Below are 15,971 nucleotides of genomic sequence, written 5' to 3'. Positions count from 1 at the left end.
GGTGGGCAGAGGACAGATGAACAGAGCCCCTCGTCTGATAAGCTTCTTCCTCCCCCTACCCTGGAGGAGCGATACAGCTTAATTTTTATTTTAAAAACTGGCAGTGCTGGGCTTCTCTCCGCGCGGAGCCGCTTTCGGGGAAGAAAGGAAGGGAGGAAGGAAGGAAGGAAGGAGGAGAGCGAGCGGCACGCTTCCTGCGCCCGGGAGCCGGGCAGATGGTTTCAATCAGGGCGCCGGGGATGGGCCAGCCCCGGGGCGGTGGACACGGGCGCTGGGCCGCGTTTTGGATCTCCCCGGCGTAGCTTCGGAGTAACAGTACCTGTGGAGAAAGAGGGAGGGGAGAGGGAGGCAGCGGCATGCCTCTGAATTTCATTCCGCGTACCTGGGTTCAAACCCAGCCCGCTCTCAACAGCGATTTTGTAATGCTCTGCTCCCGCGGGAGTAGAGCCCGGGGTGCCCGCCCGGAGGCACGATCCGTGTCCGTGCCCCCGCACGCCAGGACGCGGGGCAACGAGCGCACCGGAGGGTAAGGAAGGTCCCCGCATGGCACAAGCGATAAAGCAGGATAAAGCACACATCCCCCACCCAGGCCTCAATCAATCAGTGGGGCAGGGACCGGCTCCCTGGCACGCCCAGCCGTGTGCTTCTGCCGGTCCCACGGAGGAGAAACCTGCACCAGACATTTGATGTCAAAGCCACACAGAAGAGGCAGGATGGCAGCTGTTAGCAGAACCTGGAGCATTGCAAAATACAATTATGGCAGGAAAATCTTTCAGTATTATGTAAGCATATATATTTATATATCTTAACCGAATTATAATAGGAACAGAAGAAAAATAAAGAGAACATGTGTTCTGAAACTGTAAATACAAATTCCAGCATTGCACACCTCTTGAACTTTAAGCACATGCCTACTTTCCTTCCATTGTCTGCAATGGAACACAGTGCTCAGGTTAAGACCTTACCTACACAAGTCTGCTTCTCTGGACCCCAATCTGAGTACTCAGGATAAACTGTTCTTGGGTTTTGCCTCCCCATCAACAAAAGAGAACCACGGTATCATAGAGTGGTTTGGGTTGGAAGAGACCTTAAAAATCATCTAGTTCCTACCCCACCTGCAAGGGCAGGGACACCTTCAGCTTACTCAAGGCCCCTGATACTGTCTTCAGATATTCTGATCTGTCTGTCATCCCACATGACAAGAAAATCTGGTGTAAATATCCAGCATTTCACATACCTCCATTATATTTCTGAAGAGTTAATGCACAGGAAGTTAAGGGTAACTCTGATCTGGATTCTGATGTGAATGTGTTTTCAAAGCAAAAGCTATTTCAGCTGTCAGCCTTCTTGGGACAAATGTATTTACTCAGCTGCAAAAGGAGTACTGTGTCACCAAACATTAAAAAAAAAAAAAAAATGGTGGGAGCTTAAATTTCAACACAAAGGAATAATCTGCCTCCCAAACAACGAGCTACTGCTACAAGTACCTGGCAGGAATATAAAATGAATACAAAAACAGCATGGGAGGGCTATTTCAAGTACCTTAAGTACCTTTCACAAATGCAGCAATGTGACAAACCCATCCACCTCTCCAGGAGACCAATGACAACAAGGAATGATGCTCAAAGAAAGATGTTCAACTTCCAGCTAAGCTGGAAGCAGTCTAATCTATATGCTTCTCCAGCTCATCAAACAAACATCTCAAACACACGAACATTGTGTTTATCAATATTATTTTTCTCCCTCATTTATGTTGCAATTCTGTGCCCCAGATCTCAAGCAACCTGGAAACTGTTTATGTTTTCTACTGACTACAGGAGACCTAACCTAAAGTTAAGTTATATTTGAATACTGAATTAGGGCCTTCAATATATTGTAATGAACAAGCAGACTGTGAAGGGCTTCTTTATTACAGGACCTGGCTGGCACTCTGGTTTAAGCAGCTGGAAGATAACAACACGTAAACTAGAAGAGGATTATTCTTCATGTTTGCCATACAAATTGCAGCTAGCAAAGAGCCAGAAACATGAATGAAGGACTTGAAAAGTAGGCCCTGCTTGTTAACCCTGGCCATGCTGCACTTAAAGTTTCTGTACTTATTTTGCCCTTCCTAAGGTCACTGAGGTTACCTCAGTGGAAAGGTTAGCAAAGCCACAGAGTGGCTCTAATTCACATGCAGTCACAGTCACTTTCCAACCATGTCAGCTCCAAGCAGTGACTGCAGCCCCACACTCCGTGGGGGGCCAGAAGGAGCTTCCAGGGAGCAATTTTTCTTGTTGAGCTGTTCTTACTTGCAGTAGGCCAAAACACTTCATGTTTTCCTTGAACTAACCCCAGGGAAAGGGCTTTCCTTCAGAGCCCAGAGGCAGTGACAATCTGCAGGAGGTCTGCCCCGGATGCTCATCTCCAGCCCTGCCCTCTTATCAATGCCACTATCGCTACCTACTGGAATTACTGTTTTGTACCTCACACGTTAAAAATAATAACAATAAAAAAAAAAACAACACCAAAACCCAGTGAGTACCACCTTCCACTACAGAGGCCAAGGGACAAAGCTCGGGCCGGGGCTCAGCACCCTCCAGGCTGCTCCCGCCTCTCCCTGTCGCTGCCTCCCGGCGGTGAGGGCCGTGGAGCCGCACGCGCCGCCTCACAGACCCGGCGCCTCAGCAGGAGCTGACGGGCAGCCTGTCCGGACGCCCCTTCCCAGCCCGGTGCGGCAGATTTAGTGTAGACCCGAGTACAACAGACGCCCCCGACCCCTTCCCGGTGCCACCGGGCACAGCGGGGCGGGGAGGGGCGGGGCGGGGGCGGTGCTCACTCACCCGGGGCGGGGCGGCTGCGCAGCGCGGGCGGGCGGGGCGGTGGCGCCTCCTGACGGCAGCGGCGGAGTCTGAGCGGAGACGGGCGGGGCGGCCGCGCGTGCGCAATCTGACTGCGCGCGGCGGCGGCGGGATGGAGGGTGCGCGCGCTGGGGGGACAGCGGGGCTGGCGCGCGCCGTGCTGGAGCGGGCGCGGCGGAGAAGGCGGCGGCCGGCGGGAAGGGAACCGGCCTCGGTCCCGGTCAGTGATGCGGGAAGGGTACCGGCCTCGGTCCCGGTCAGTGATGCGGGAAGGGAACCGGCCTCGGTCCCGGTCAGTGATGCGGGAAGGGAACCGGCCTCGGTCCCGGTCAGTGATGCGGGAAGGGAACCGGCCTCGGTCCCGGTCAGTGATGCGGGAAGGGTACTGGCCTCGGTCCCGGTCAGTGATGCGGGAAGGGTACCGGCCTCGGTCCCGGTCAGTGATGCGGGAAGGGTACTGGCCTCGGTCCCGGTCGGTGCTAGGGGGGTGGGGGGACGGCTCCCGGCGCCGTTTCCGATCACTGCTGGGGGCGGCGGGCGCCAAAGCTGCCAGAAACGCAACAATGTAACTAAGGAGCGCTGAGCAGCAGCGTTCTGAAATGGTGGCGTGACAGCTCGTGCCCTATAGGAGCCCGGTGTGTGTGTATGTATATGTATGTGTATGTATGTATGTATATGTATGTGTATCTATATGTAGCTCTGTATGTCGCGTGGGGCGGGGCCGTATGTGTGCTTTACGCTCTACCGGCACTGTAAACCAGGCTCTGGGGTTCCCCGGTTACTTCCCCCGCGTTTTATCCAGTCCCAGCCCCGGTGAACCGGCCGAGGGCACTTCCCGAACAACCGCGGCGGGAGGGCGGAGCGGGGCGGTGCTGCGTTCACACCAAGCACCGCGGGGCAGGGTGAGAGCCCCCAGCACTGCCAGGGGTTTGCTATTTAATCACCTGACTTTCTCACACACTTTTTTCACGTGGTTTCTACCTCTGGGCAGCGAGCACCACGTTGGGAGTTACAAAAAAATGCATTTAATCGCAGGAGGAAGATTCAGAACGTCTCAGTGCAGCCTTTGCTTCAATTGTGAATTTGATGAATCAAGTCACAAAGGAATGCGAGGTGAGGTTTTACCCCTGATCCTGTGCACAGAGTCATGGTTGTGATGTACCTGGAAAACTGCAAAAATTAGACTTGTTTTGCTTACTGCATGGCAAGAGCTTAGCCTGTGATGCCAGCTTTTTCTTCATTAAGAAATTTGAGGCATTAGTTATCCTGGTAGGTTACATGGTTAGGTTTCAGTGTTATCCTGATCAACTGGTACCACTTAACACTACAATCAGCATTTTACATAAGACAGTGCCCATAGACCAGGACAGATTTTAGCAGAGGGTTTCTCCACTTGATTTAATGCCATTTTCATCTTCACGTGACAACAAACCAGCCAATGAATACAGAAGGTCAGTAGCTCTGCAAGTCCACTTCAAATTGTAAATCTACAGTAGTTGAGAGCGTGGCTTTGATGCTTCTGCACATAATATTCTGTCTCTGTTGTTGTCCAGGTGTACTATGGTTTCACAGCAGCCTGTAGATGCAAAGAGCATGAAATCAAACACATCTGCAGATACCACAGCAGGCAAGAAGGGCACAGAGAGCTGGAGTCTTCTGAAGAAGAGGTAAGTGACTGGTTTCAGTTTTAATTAAAGGATATTTCTTCCCTCACCATGGGACAGTTGTTATCCATCTGGTGTCTGTGACACACTGATGTATGTGGGTTGGCATCATGGGCATATGAACACCAGCACTGATCTGAGCCTTACACTGGGGGGAGACAGAGCAACTTCTAGTGGCACCAGTCAGCATCACAGCAGTCCTTCTGCGGAGGGGAAAATTTCATGGACATAAACCATCCCCTCGGGGGTTGAATTTGCATTTTGTCTTGTATCATTAGAAAACAAGATCTTTTTCTTTCCAGAGGACTGAAGCCTCTGTAGCACCCAGTCAAGATCAGTCGTGCCAGCAACGTGTAAGTTTATAGGACACTTTGTTTTTTAATTGAGGTATAGCATTTCTTTATCATTTTGCATCAAGGTGGTAAAAACTTGTGATCAGGTGTGAAGAGTTCATGATGGCACAGAAGATTAACCAGTATTGCATTCACAATCCTAATGTATGTACAGGTGGGCAGTAGAATGGCCATACAGACTTGCAGAGTTAATTATGAACCAAACATAACCAATTAAAAGTCTACTTAACGTTTTGAACTGGTGCAGAATATCAAAGACTATGATTAATCTCTAGGCTCTTGTGAATTTCATCAGCAACAATAAGGCAACAGTTCTCAAATCTCAACTTATTTGTGCTCCTGACACGTTCCCTGTGCTGGGGAAAGGCATGCAGCAAGGATGCAGCAGTTACTCAGCCAGTTATGCTTGGCTCTCACACAGTCTCCCTGAGATTCCACTAATGGAAACATTAAATACTTTCAAGCATGGCAGTTTTTATGGGGATTTTTTTACGGTTTTGTCTGTGCTGCCTGTATGTTTCAAAAAAATCCTAGTATATTAATATAGCAGCTGAAAAGTAATTGTTTTACCCAATTTTTTTTTTTTTTGTGGGAAATCTAGGATGGCAGAACAGTAATGAAACTTCCCTCTTCACCCCCCCTCAAGACCAGACAAGCTTCCAAAGACATCTACATTGAAGTTTCTCCTGGCATCTACTCTGTCACAGCAACCTCAGAGGACATGGTGCAGCAAACTCACACAGTGGATGTCAATGCTGGACAAAGCATTGATTTAACTTTTTTTCTATGATTTTTGGGTTTTTTTAGCAACCACAGGAATAAAATATGAGGCTATTTTAATGCATGTCATGAACTATATCTTTTTCTTGTTAGCACTTTAATGGTATCTTCATCTTTGGGACTCCATGGCCTGTATATTCAGCTCACTTTGTACACCGATTTTAAAAATATTTGTACATTGTGTGCCTTAAATCCAATTATGTGACTGTGATTCCAGGTTCCTAACAATTAAAGATAGAACCAGTGGAATAAAATTCATAATGCAGTTGTTGTGATGACAGCTTCTTTTACATTATGCCCAGACAGAATGCACATCTCACATCCTTGACCACAGCAAGCATGATCCATGTGATATGAATCTGGATGCCCACTATCTCCCATGGGCTGGCACTGATTTTAGAGGAGCTGGCTCTCCTATGTGTACTTCTGCCATTCTAATAAATAATAAATAAATGAAATTCACTATCTAGGGCCCCATCTCAGGAAGGTGCTTGAATATGCAAATATTTAGTACAGGGACATAAGCAATTGACACTTCCAAGTCCTTCCTCTTTGCAGGGTCTTAACCTAGGCTAAGCAGCAGTTAGCTGCCTTCTTCAGTAGGCAGCAGTCACCTTCTAGTTCTTGCAGGGGAAAAGTACTGCTGAGGCACTGCACACTGCAGATTATGGCCAACTTGATATGCTTTAAACATAAGCAGTCCCACTAACAAGACCCCTTGGATGCTTAACTATCCCAAAGGATCAGATTCCACGATTAGTATGAGTGACATGACCTATATGTCTGTAATCTTTTTGTAGCTGATGGTCTTAAGGTTTCAGTTACTTTTCATGGAAATATAAAATTCAGCATGTCTTGAATGCTGACTCTCCAAGTATTGTGGTGTCTGCATCTATTGTATCAGGTCATTTAACCTTAGGCTACTTTCTCTTCTGCTTTAATCCTCAAAAAATATTTTTAGCTCTCAGCTTGTATTGTTTCTCCATTCACTCTGGCTTTCTACAGTAAGAAATCATTATGCTGAATTCCTCTGGCTGACTCCAGAGAATAGAGGTTCATTAGACTCTTGCACATCTGTTCAGATTTTTAGTGCTCATACCAGTTTACCTGATCTCTCCAGAATTCTAAAGTCAAGTCCAAATAGTTAGGAAGTTAATATATCACCTTGGAGTAATGAATGAGGATGCTGAAATTCAGTGCGGGTGGGAATAGTTTCTCAGTTATTAAAGTTATAAAGTTAAAAAGTTTTCTCAGTTACTCATAATTGAGACAGTACCTAAATCAGAACTTAACTTGCTTGATAAATATAACACTGATATAGCATAGGAAGCTTACCTGAAATTTCAGCTCCTGAACTTCATCAGTTGTACATTTATTGAATTCTCTCTCTGCTTTGCTGCAAGATCTCTTTGCTGTTTGTCAGAGTCATTGTCTTCTATGGAAGCCACTTCACATTTACCATCTGACTCTGTTTTCCTTCCTGCTGTTTCATATCTTTGGTTTTCTGATGCTACAAAATCTTCTTCCTGGAGGTAAGAAAACAATTTTCTTGGAAGTCTAGTCTTTAAAAAAACATCTTTTAAGAAAAAAAAAAAAAGTGTCTTTGTAACTGCTGCTTTTCTACTCCACCTCACAGGGCTTTAATAATGGTGTCATTTCTGTGCTAGTATGACTGCTGAAATAACAAAGCAATAACAGAATACAATAACACCAAAGGATTTTTGACAAGCATTAGGCTTTGACCAAAAAATTGCTCCTTTACAAGTCAGGGTTCCTGATGACTCTGTGGGAGGACATGAGCCCCACACAGAGCCCCCCCTGAGAAGTCTGCCCGGTGTCTCCTTTGTTGCAAGTTACTTTTGGGATAACTCCCATTCATTTCTCAAGGAATAACAACGTATCTTCTGGATTAAAAACATAAAACAAAACAAACCATGATTTCTTTATAGAAATAGAAGTGTCATACTAGTGATACATCCTGCTGGGCTAAGGCTACAATGAAACCACTCTGGTTTCTGAGGTTTTACCAAAAGGAAGAGTCTGTCCCCTCAAGGCACAGCTGTGACACTGGTATTACTGAATGCTCACACACTTGGGGACAAGTGGATCCCACAAACCATGCCAGGTGCACCAGATAACAAGAGGCACTGAAACTGTTCAGCCCTGTTCTTCAGTCATGCCTAAGTCCTTCCTCATTACATACAACACTAACTCAGACTCTTCAGGGGATTGTTGGGAATTTTTATTTTCTTATAAATTAAGGCTTGTCAAGAGGCTTTCCATCAACACAGAACCAAAGTACTTCCCTGTTCTTGAGAAAGAATAGGCTCTTTTTTCTCTTAAGTTTGAAGTGCTAACAGACTAATGAATTAAAGCTTTCACTAACATTTCTGAAAAGACACTGCTCCATTGGTCTATAGCTGACTCAAGCTGGAAGTGTGTACATAAAACACTAACACTTTTCCTGTGCTATTGATGATTGTGTGTTTACACACAACATTACCTGGCTCACTGCTCACACCACCAGCTCAGTTGCTGTCTCAGCCTAAGGGTGCACAGCAGGGTGCACAACACCACTGCTCTCACCAGTACTGGGAGTTTGGGGGGCAGCCATCTTCTGCATAAGATGAGGATCCTTGAAACATGCCTGCCAGCTCCCAGAAATGGAAGCAGCAAAGGATGCTGAGCAGAGCAAGAATCTGATCATTCATAGCTTATTGGTGCCTGAGGCTGTGCTGCGTGCTGGAGGCTGACACAGCGTGCCAGGCAGCAGGAGGGGAGGACAGCCTGGAACCAGGCACACAGGGAGTGTTATGAACAGATGTAACCATCAGCTCTCCTGGTGATGTCCTCTCTAATTCATGCAAAACTGCTACACTGAACTCACATGGTGCCTGGGGACTGCTGGACACCCTATTGCACATAACTGTGATTACTGCACAGCAACCACCACTCACCTCTATCTCCTCTTTTACTGTACCATGATAATAAAATCCATCTTGCTCCCCTCTCACCAGCACAGGGACATTGCTGTCTAAGCCCTCTGCTCACCCTGACGCACTCAGCCTCTTCCATGCTGGGCCAGGGGAGGAGAAACAATGCCTAAGCCATTGGCACCTTCAAGCAAAGAAAATAGGTCAGCATTGTAAGAAACAACTTCTGTAGGTCATGGAAAAAAAAATGAGAAAAAAACCAACAACCCACACACACACAAAACCAAACAACCAACCAAAGCAGAAAACAACCAAACAAAAAAACCCCACCTCAATCTGCAAGATTTAAGAACTGCATCACCCCATCTCATTTTATAGCACTCCCACAGGCCAAAGTATGCGGGAAGAAACAGAAAACTTGCTTGTACCAGGACCATCCCTTGGTCTTTAGTGCTGTTTTTTACCCAGATTTCTTTGGGTTTGGGTATTAGGAGGATGCTGGAATCCTGGGCCAGCATGACATGCACTAGCATCTTTGAGGCTTACATGATAAGGCAATGCAACCCTTAACATCATGAGAAAGGATCCATCTCCAGCACAGTGCAGGTGCACTCAGGAGTGCTGTAGCTGATGGTTTACACTGAAGCACTCAGGGAACAACAGAGAAGGAGAAAAGTAAACAACAAAGCTGCTAGTTGATGACAGATTCAAATTCAATACAGGCAAAATTATCCCATCACAAAGCATTAGAAACCTCTCACAGAAGATGGTTGCTAACACAAGATGCTTTCATTTATCCAAATATTATTAAAGGAATGTTTTTTTCATAGGTTTACTCAGGCTTTGCTTCTCAATCTCCAGGGTAGCAAATCACTTTAGCTAATACCATCTAAAAACTGCCAGTGGAGGGGAGAGGAAAACTCAAATTATGTTCAAGCAATTCATTTATTAATCTGATAGCCCAGCCTGTTGTATCCTATCAGATATACAAAAGAAGAAATCAGATTCACACAAGAATTTGATTTTACCTCTGGAGGGTGAGGGGCTTGAGAGGATGCACTAACAAAGAGTTTCTGCAGAAGAGGTGAACAGAATATACAATGCTGGAGCATGAGAACTTGTCCAGAGCTGGCACTGCACTGCAATACCTGGAACCCTTAGGCAGGAGCCCTTCTGAATGAAACATTCTTGCAAAAGCAGATACCTGCAAGACTCAGTTGTAACCTGTTGGGAGAAAACAAAACAATGTACTGGCATTTTTCAACACAATCAAATGCTTTCCAGATTTTATGGGTTGTTTATTTTTACTTAAAAATAATTATTTCAAAATATCCAGACTGGCATTTGATCAGATGAACCTGTATTACTGATTTCACTGACCCAAATCCCAACCCGGTTGACAGAAACACCCAAGGAAACCAGAAATCCTCTGAAGTCCCCAGAAAAGTAATAGCCTTCACCTTCTTTCAGCTCTTGTTTCCTTCTGTAACATCCAGCTCTCTTTTCCTATACATACACTCTCCTTCAATGCTTTCTTGTACCCAGGCACAGCCAAACCTTCCCTAATTTACAAGCTGAGGCAGACACCACAGCTGCAGTTGATAAGCTGAGCAAACGTGACAGTTTTTGAAGGTGATGTTAGATTACAGTTGCCTGTTAGTTATTGTATTTATAGTAATGTAGTAAGAAATATTTTGATCTTTCAGCTGTCCTGTCATGTTTTATAACAGCAGGATTATGGCTTGCCATAAGAAAGAACAAGATGCTCAGATTTGGCAGCTGGTAACTATTCAGAAGCTGTCACAGTAAGACTGATGATGTGATGCTCTCTCTGGTAACCTGGCAACATGTAGTAGATAAGCTTTTTTTTTTTTTTTTTTTTTTTTTAATATTGCTTAGAGATGTTTTGCATGCTCAAGGTAAATTCGCATGGAAATTCAACAGCATAGATTTCAAGTGCCTAATTTACAAAACACAGTTTAAAGACTCATGTTAAAAGGTTGTTTTGTCTCTTAGAGATATGACCTCATAGACCTTTTTACAAGGATTCCCAGATGCACACAATTTCAGAAAACTGACACCAAGCTCAGCAATGAGTGGACTAACTGCTGAAAATCAACACAATATATTAACTTGTTTCACAAATACACAAACTTTCCTGTTATAAACCAAAGTAAGGCAGAATCAGCAAAACTTTGCAAAGGAATGCAACTATCAGTTCTACATGAAAGCACATTGTAAACCCACCCAGCACTGTTACTGCTGAGAAGCAGGTCCCCCATTTCTGCATAAAACAAGGCACTGACAAAGGTAATTGTACAACACTGAGATATTTTTTTTTCTGGATAGCTCCAAGCACTTTGACACAGCAGTGTTTCAAACTTACCAGCTATTGATAATCTAAATTGACCAGATATAGCGTTAAGTCCAAACACAGAAATGTTGCTCTTTTCCCTGTTTGATGCAGAAGTCATTTGCTGCCAGTGTTTCCTCGTTGCTATGGAGGTTGCTCCAGTCATTACTGCCAGGATTGGACATCCTGGCCTCGTCAGTTAGAAGCCTGAGTGGAAGGTGCCTACAGGGAGGACCATTTGTCTGCCTCACATCCGTTCCACCTCCCTGGTGATCTGAATATTGCACTGAAAGCCTGCAGGGGCAGAGGCACTGTAAGATGGCAGTGTTCTCTAGGCTCTCTGCCTACTATTGCAGGGCAAAATGTAGCCTTGTATAAAGGAACAGTTCAGATTTAGGAAAAAAAACTGACTTGGCTTTGTCACGACCACAGGGCATGACAAATGAATCAGTTTGAAATGCAGACAGAAAGGCTGAAGCCGAGACAAACTGAGGTCAAATCAGTTTACAAACTTTCCCTTTTCATCTTCCACAAAGTGGAAGGATTAATGAAATCTATACTTCCTGCAAAGAACCTATCAAAACCATGCCAGAATACAATGCAGAAACCTACCTGTTAATCCCTGCTGTGATCCTTAATCTTCAACTTCTTTTTTGGGGGGGAGGGAGGAAAGGAATGCATTTCATTTTGTAGGCATTTTTCAATGCACTGCTATAAAACCAAGATAACAGAGGGATGATTGCAATTAGGAACAAGGATACAGCACTTAGGAAGTCTGTAACTGTTTTCTGTACATTTCTGCTACACCCACAGCCTACCTGCTCTGATGCTGTCAGCAGGATTGTTCTTTAATATCAATACAATTCCCTTACATATAGCAAATGCTAAGAACACTTTGCCATTTATGAGCTAAACTTTCTACACCATCTTTACATAAATCTACTCTATACCACTTAGCTGAAGCCATCAGCAGTACAGAGGAACAGACTGGGAAGAGAAGCCCAGACTTCAATCATTAGCAGAAAAACTCCTGAAAAATCTCTGATGCACAATTAGTTTTTTCCCCCCCAAGGCCAAGATGTTGCCACCCCTCTTCATACTCCGTATTGTGTGAGCAGTTGCTAAGGGCACCAACAGCTGAACAAAACAATTTTAAATAAAAATTAGATTACATCAACAGCTTTTAATGGGATTCAAATATTCATTAATAACAAAAGGATGGAACAGTGCTTGCAAGACATTATGCTATTCCTATGTTCAGTAACTGTGCCTCAAAGAGCTGCTACATTTCTCTTTTTATTTCCCCCCTTTTAAAGTCAGCTATCCTTTCATCTGGCATCTAATGACATTCCTGGGAACCCTTAACAAGACCTCTTAAAAGACACATTGGAAATCAGACCAAAAATCTTTTAAGAAAGTGAACACAAGAGTAAACCAGTAATATTACAGAAAACAAGAGGAACCTCAGTCACATTAGTAAAAAGACTTTATTTTGAAGCATGCAGGTTGTGATGACACATACAGTTACTTCACACATATAGTTATGACTGTTGTTTTGGTGACAATTTTAGAAATACTTTGAATTCCATGAAATAACTAACGTAAGCCATTCAGCTATGATTTCCCAGTTGTCTTTTTGTATCTAAGTTTAGTTACTACTGCAAAATTAAAAATCTTCTCTGTGGGTTGACACTGACGCATGCTACGATCTGCTCCTAAGATGTGCCAGGAACATCATTAAAAGAGTGGCTACTAGGCTCCCAAACAGGATACCTTCTGCTTGGCTTGGAGCAGTTTAGATCGTTTTCAGAAACTGGTTTTGTTTGTTAATTGCTTTAGGTGCTTGGCTTGGCTCCATGACATTTTTTTCTACCACCACAGGATCACTGTACAGAACAGACTGTAGGTAGCTGATGTATTTTATTGCAGCACGGAGTGTCTCCACTTTGCTGAGCCGTTTCTCCAGGTATTCCTTAGGGAGGTGATGCCTCAGTTTAGCATAGCCTTCATTGACACATTTAACCCTGTGTCTCTCCCTCTCATTCCTCTTTCTGATGAAAGCTGGCCCATAGGAGTACTCACTTCTGGGGTAACTGGAATGGGGCATCTGGTAGGGAAAGGTGCAAGGCTCAGTATAGAAGTTCTCCATGATGAGATGCTCAGACATGAAAGGAAGGAATGACAAATCTTCAGAGCAAGTGACCTGGTTTGGCATTTCTGGGTACATGTGGAATGTGACCATGGGGTTGGCACATGAAGGCCTTGCCAGCTGTATGTGCTGAGTCTCAGTACAGATGGACAACTTGTCCATGAGGTTACAGTAGGTTTTGCCCTCCATCAGGTTCTGTGTTTAACCTGGAAATGAACAATTACATAATAGCTTAAACAGCTTATACTGAACAATAGAAAAAAACCACATGGGGACTTACTTACTTGGCATTACTGGCATTTTCCAGAAGAGACTCTTAATGCATTTGTGGCATTTCAGAATGGTGTAGGAAGATCACTATATAGAGTGAACAGTGTCCCATTTGACAATGCAAGATGCTAGTCAGCAACACTGATTAAAAAAATTCACAAGAGATTCTATGAAAATAAAGCCACTAGAACTTCCTAAAGGAAACAGCAGTCTCTTTCATCTCAGCTTTAGAAATAAAGATCTACCTTTATAAACCCACAAAGACACTTTGCTCACAATCCTCTAAAACTTACACCTCTACAAACAAAGCAGCCCAACATCTGAGGCATTCTCTAGAGCCCTATCTCCCTGAAAAAGATCTACAACTCTGGTAAGAGACTCCCTACCCATACCAAAAAGCCTTCAAAGACTGATTTTTCTCTCTATTAATTCAAGGTCTCATTCACTCTATTATCTTGATAGAAAACCTGTACCTATCTCCCTGAAAAAGATCTACAACTCTGGTAAGAGACTCCCTACCCATACCAAAAAGCCTTCAAAGACTGATTTTTCTCTCTATTAATTCAAGGTCTCATTCACTCTATTATCTTGATAGAAAACCTGTACAGAGAACAGATTTCCTTCTACACTGCTACTTCTACACTCACCTGCATATTACACACAGATATGAAATACTTAATGCAATCCTACTGACAGAGGATCATGAGATTATCAGTGAATTAAAGGAAAAAAATAACTGTCTTGATAATACTCTTCCAATTTTAAGTTTATTTACTAGAAGGACATAGTCACTGCAGCACTGCAAGAAACCTGTTAACTCAGAGTGGCCTACATCACCCTTACGTATTTATTACAAAGATAATCTTGCAGTGTTTTATAGAAAGCTATATTATAGTGCCTTCCCAATATTGTTACTCAAACAGCTAAATAATAGCATAACTTTAATGATTGTTACCTCATAGCTATTTTAAAAGAAATTTTAAACTAGTTAATTTTTAAAGAATTACTGTGAACCATCCTCTCAGATTGCAAGTAATACCTGCCTACAAAGAACCTATCAAGAACTCCTCTTGCTCACCACCTACTTGCACATCTGTACATTGCTCTGTAACACACTAAGGGTATGTTATACACTCCAGGATTGAAGACATAGCTGGACAGTAAACTAGGTTATTAGAAACATCTAGATTCCATACACACACAAACCTTGCAAAACTTCATGGTTCCATAGCATAACATGGTTCCCCTCAATAGCTGACAAGAATATAGGGGTATTTTAAAGACACCTGCCACATTTAATACAGATTTTTTACACAGTATGGATGAATCTTCACAATATATTCTACCAAAATGCCCCTGTGTTCAGCATTGTCTCTTCTTCCAATGCAAACAGGTCTCAGTACAAAAAACCCTGAGTTAGGAATTAAGTTGCAAAATGCTGTTGGACAAGACAAAGTCATACAGGTACCTCTGAACACACATCCATTTTACATTACTATGTATGCAGAGAATCAGAGGTGAATATAAACACTGAATATAAAATCAATATAGCAGATGGTCATCACCAGTTACACTGGTTGGTTTGTCTAAAAGGTTTCTACTACTAACAACCTTAAAACATTGTCTCACAAGAAGAGTCTGTCACATAGCAAAGAACCTTTACAGCAAAACCACTAAACCACTACAGAGCAAGAAACAAAAACCAACACAATCCCTCAAGACATTGTAATTGCAGTATTTCCTGCTTAGTACTGACACTTCTGCTGCATAATAGCATCACATAAGAAAGTTACATGCTTCCTTACTACCAGCACAAAGTGTAAAATTCAAGTGTCCAAATCATTTTCCTTTTAGCCTAGAGACTCACCAGTCTTCAGATGAGAGAAAGATCCAAGGAACCAAGATGTCCTATTTTAAGACCTGAAAATATCTGAATGACATAGAAAAGAGAAGTTAATGTTCCACTTTTCATACACCTTTTACTTAATAAAATATATTAAACATGATCCATTAAAAAGCTACAGAAGGATTTTTACTGAAGTGACTTACAAAAACACTGATATTCAGTGAAGATCTGCTGCTAGAGCCAGGAATATGCAAGTCTTACCTGAATTAGGTTGCTTGTTCCACTGAGTCAATGACTGCTGCAATTTATAGTCAATTGACAACATGCAAAGTAGCTTACAGTTAGATCTGCTCATTTCTGGTTTGGCTTTTCCACCCACACCACAGCTATGATGGCAACAAAACTTGGCACTACGGGCGAGAAATTTTCCAACTGTATTGAACACAACCAGATTACTTGAAAAAGTATTCAAGAATATACTTTGTTTAATTCCTGTATGCATTCTCTTACAGTTTACTAAAGCAGTATTCGCACTTATTGGCATTTCATTCTTTAATGTCTAAATACAACACTTAGCTAGAATGTAAGTATTTACCATCGAGGCATAAGTAAACTGATTTTTATACCTTCCATTTTAAACACAGAAAATCAGCATTTATTTAGAAGAAATTTGGAATGGATTTGTCTCCAGACTAGAGCTGAGGACACACATCACCTAGCTCAATATTCTCAAATTTAATCTTCATTACATCTGTAATTTTGGGAAACTCCCTTAGTGTTAAA

At 43.3% G+C, this 15,971-nt stretch overlaps 2 protein-coding genes and 1 long non-coding RNA gene across 5 annotated transcripts; 1 reads left to right on the top strand and 2 right to left on the bottom strand.

Annotated features, from left to right (window-relative positions):
- Nucleotides 1-2,902: 2,902 nt before the first annotated feature.
- AKIP1 (A-kinase interacting protein 1) lies at nucleotides 2,903-5,902 on the top strand. Its single transcript, XM_071762101.1, has 5 exons — nucleotides 2,903-3,060; nucleotides 3,876-3,953; nucleotides 4,394-4,507; nucleotides 4,807-4,857; nucleotides 5,459-5,902. The coding sequence occupies exons 1-5, from the start codon at nucleotides 2,953-2,955 to the stop codon at nucleotides 5,645-5,647; spliced, it is 540 nt and encodes a 179-aa protein (XP_071618202.1). The 5' UTR covers nucleotides 2,903-2,952; the 3' UTR covers nucleotides 5,648-5,902.
- LOC139804643 (uncharacterized) lies at nucleotides 4,212-11,517 on the bottom strand. 2 transcript variants are annotated; one of them, XR_011729473.1, is made up of 4 exons: nucleotides 10,957-11,517; nucleotides 9,599-9,794; nucleotides 6,973-7,163; nucleotides 4,212-4,416 (listed from the first exon to the last, which is right to left on the bottom strand). It is a non-coding gene; the product is annotated as an uncharacterized lncRNA (long non-coding RNA). The 2 variants fall into 2 exon arrangements; XR_011729472.1 differs by lacking the exon at nucleotides 10,957-11,517 and having other exon boundaries at nucleotides 9,599-10,946.
- Nucleotides 11,518-12,391: 874 nt separating this feature from the next.
- On the bottom strand, nucleotides 12,392-15,667 carry ASCL3 (achaete-scute family bHLH transcription factor 3). 2 transcript variants are annotated; one of them, XM_071762099.1, is made up of 3 exons: nucleotides 15,450-15,667; nucleotides 15,210-15,272; nucleotides 12,392-13,278 (listed from the first exon to the last, which is right to left on the bottom strand). In XM_071762099.1, exon 3 carries the CDS (start codon nucleotides 13,259-13,261, stop codon nucleotides 12,719-12,721), a length of 543 nt encoding a protein of 180 aa, XP_071618200.1. In that variant the 5' UTR covers nucleotides 13,262-13,278; nucleotides 15,210-15,272; nucleotides 15,450-15,667; the 3' UTR covers nucleotides 12,392-12,718. The 2 variants fall into 2 exon arrangements, with proteins under 2 accessions (XP_071618200.1, XP_071618201.1); XM_071762100.1 differs by lacking the exons at nucleotides 15,210-15,272; nucleotides 15,450-15,667 and adding an exon at nucleotides 13,357-13,809.
- Between the last annotated feature and the right edge of the window lie 304 nt (nucleotides 15,668-15,971).

The sequence above is a fragment of the Heliangelus exortis genome, chromosome 18, assembly GCF_036169615.1.
Source record: "Heliangelus exortis chromosome 18, bHelExo1.hap1, whole genome shotgun sequence".
NCBI classification, from domain to species: domain Eukaryota; kingdom Metazoa; phylum Chordata; class Aves; order Apodiformes; family Trochilidae; genus Heliangelus; species Heliangelus exortis.
Note: the sequence above shows the minus strand (reverse complement) of the source record. Positions and strands in the feature narration are given on the sequence as shown.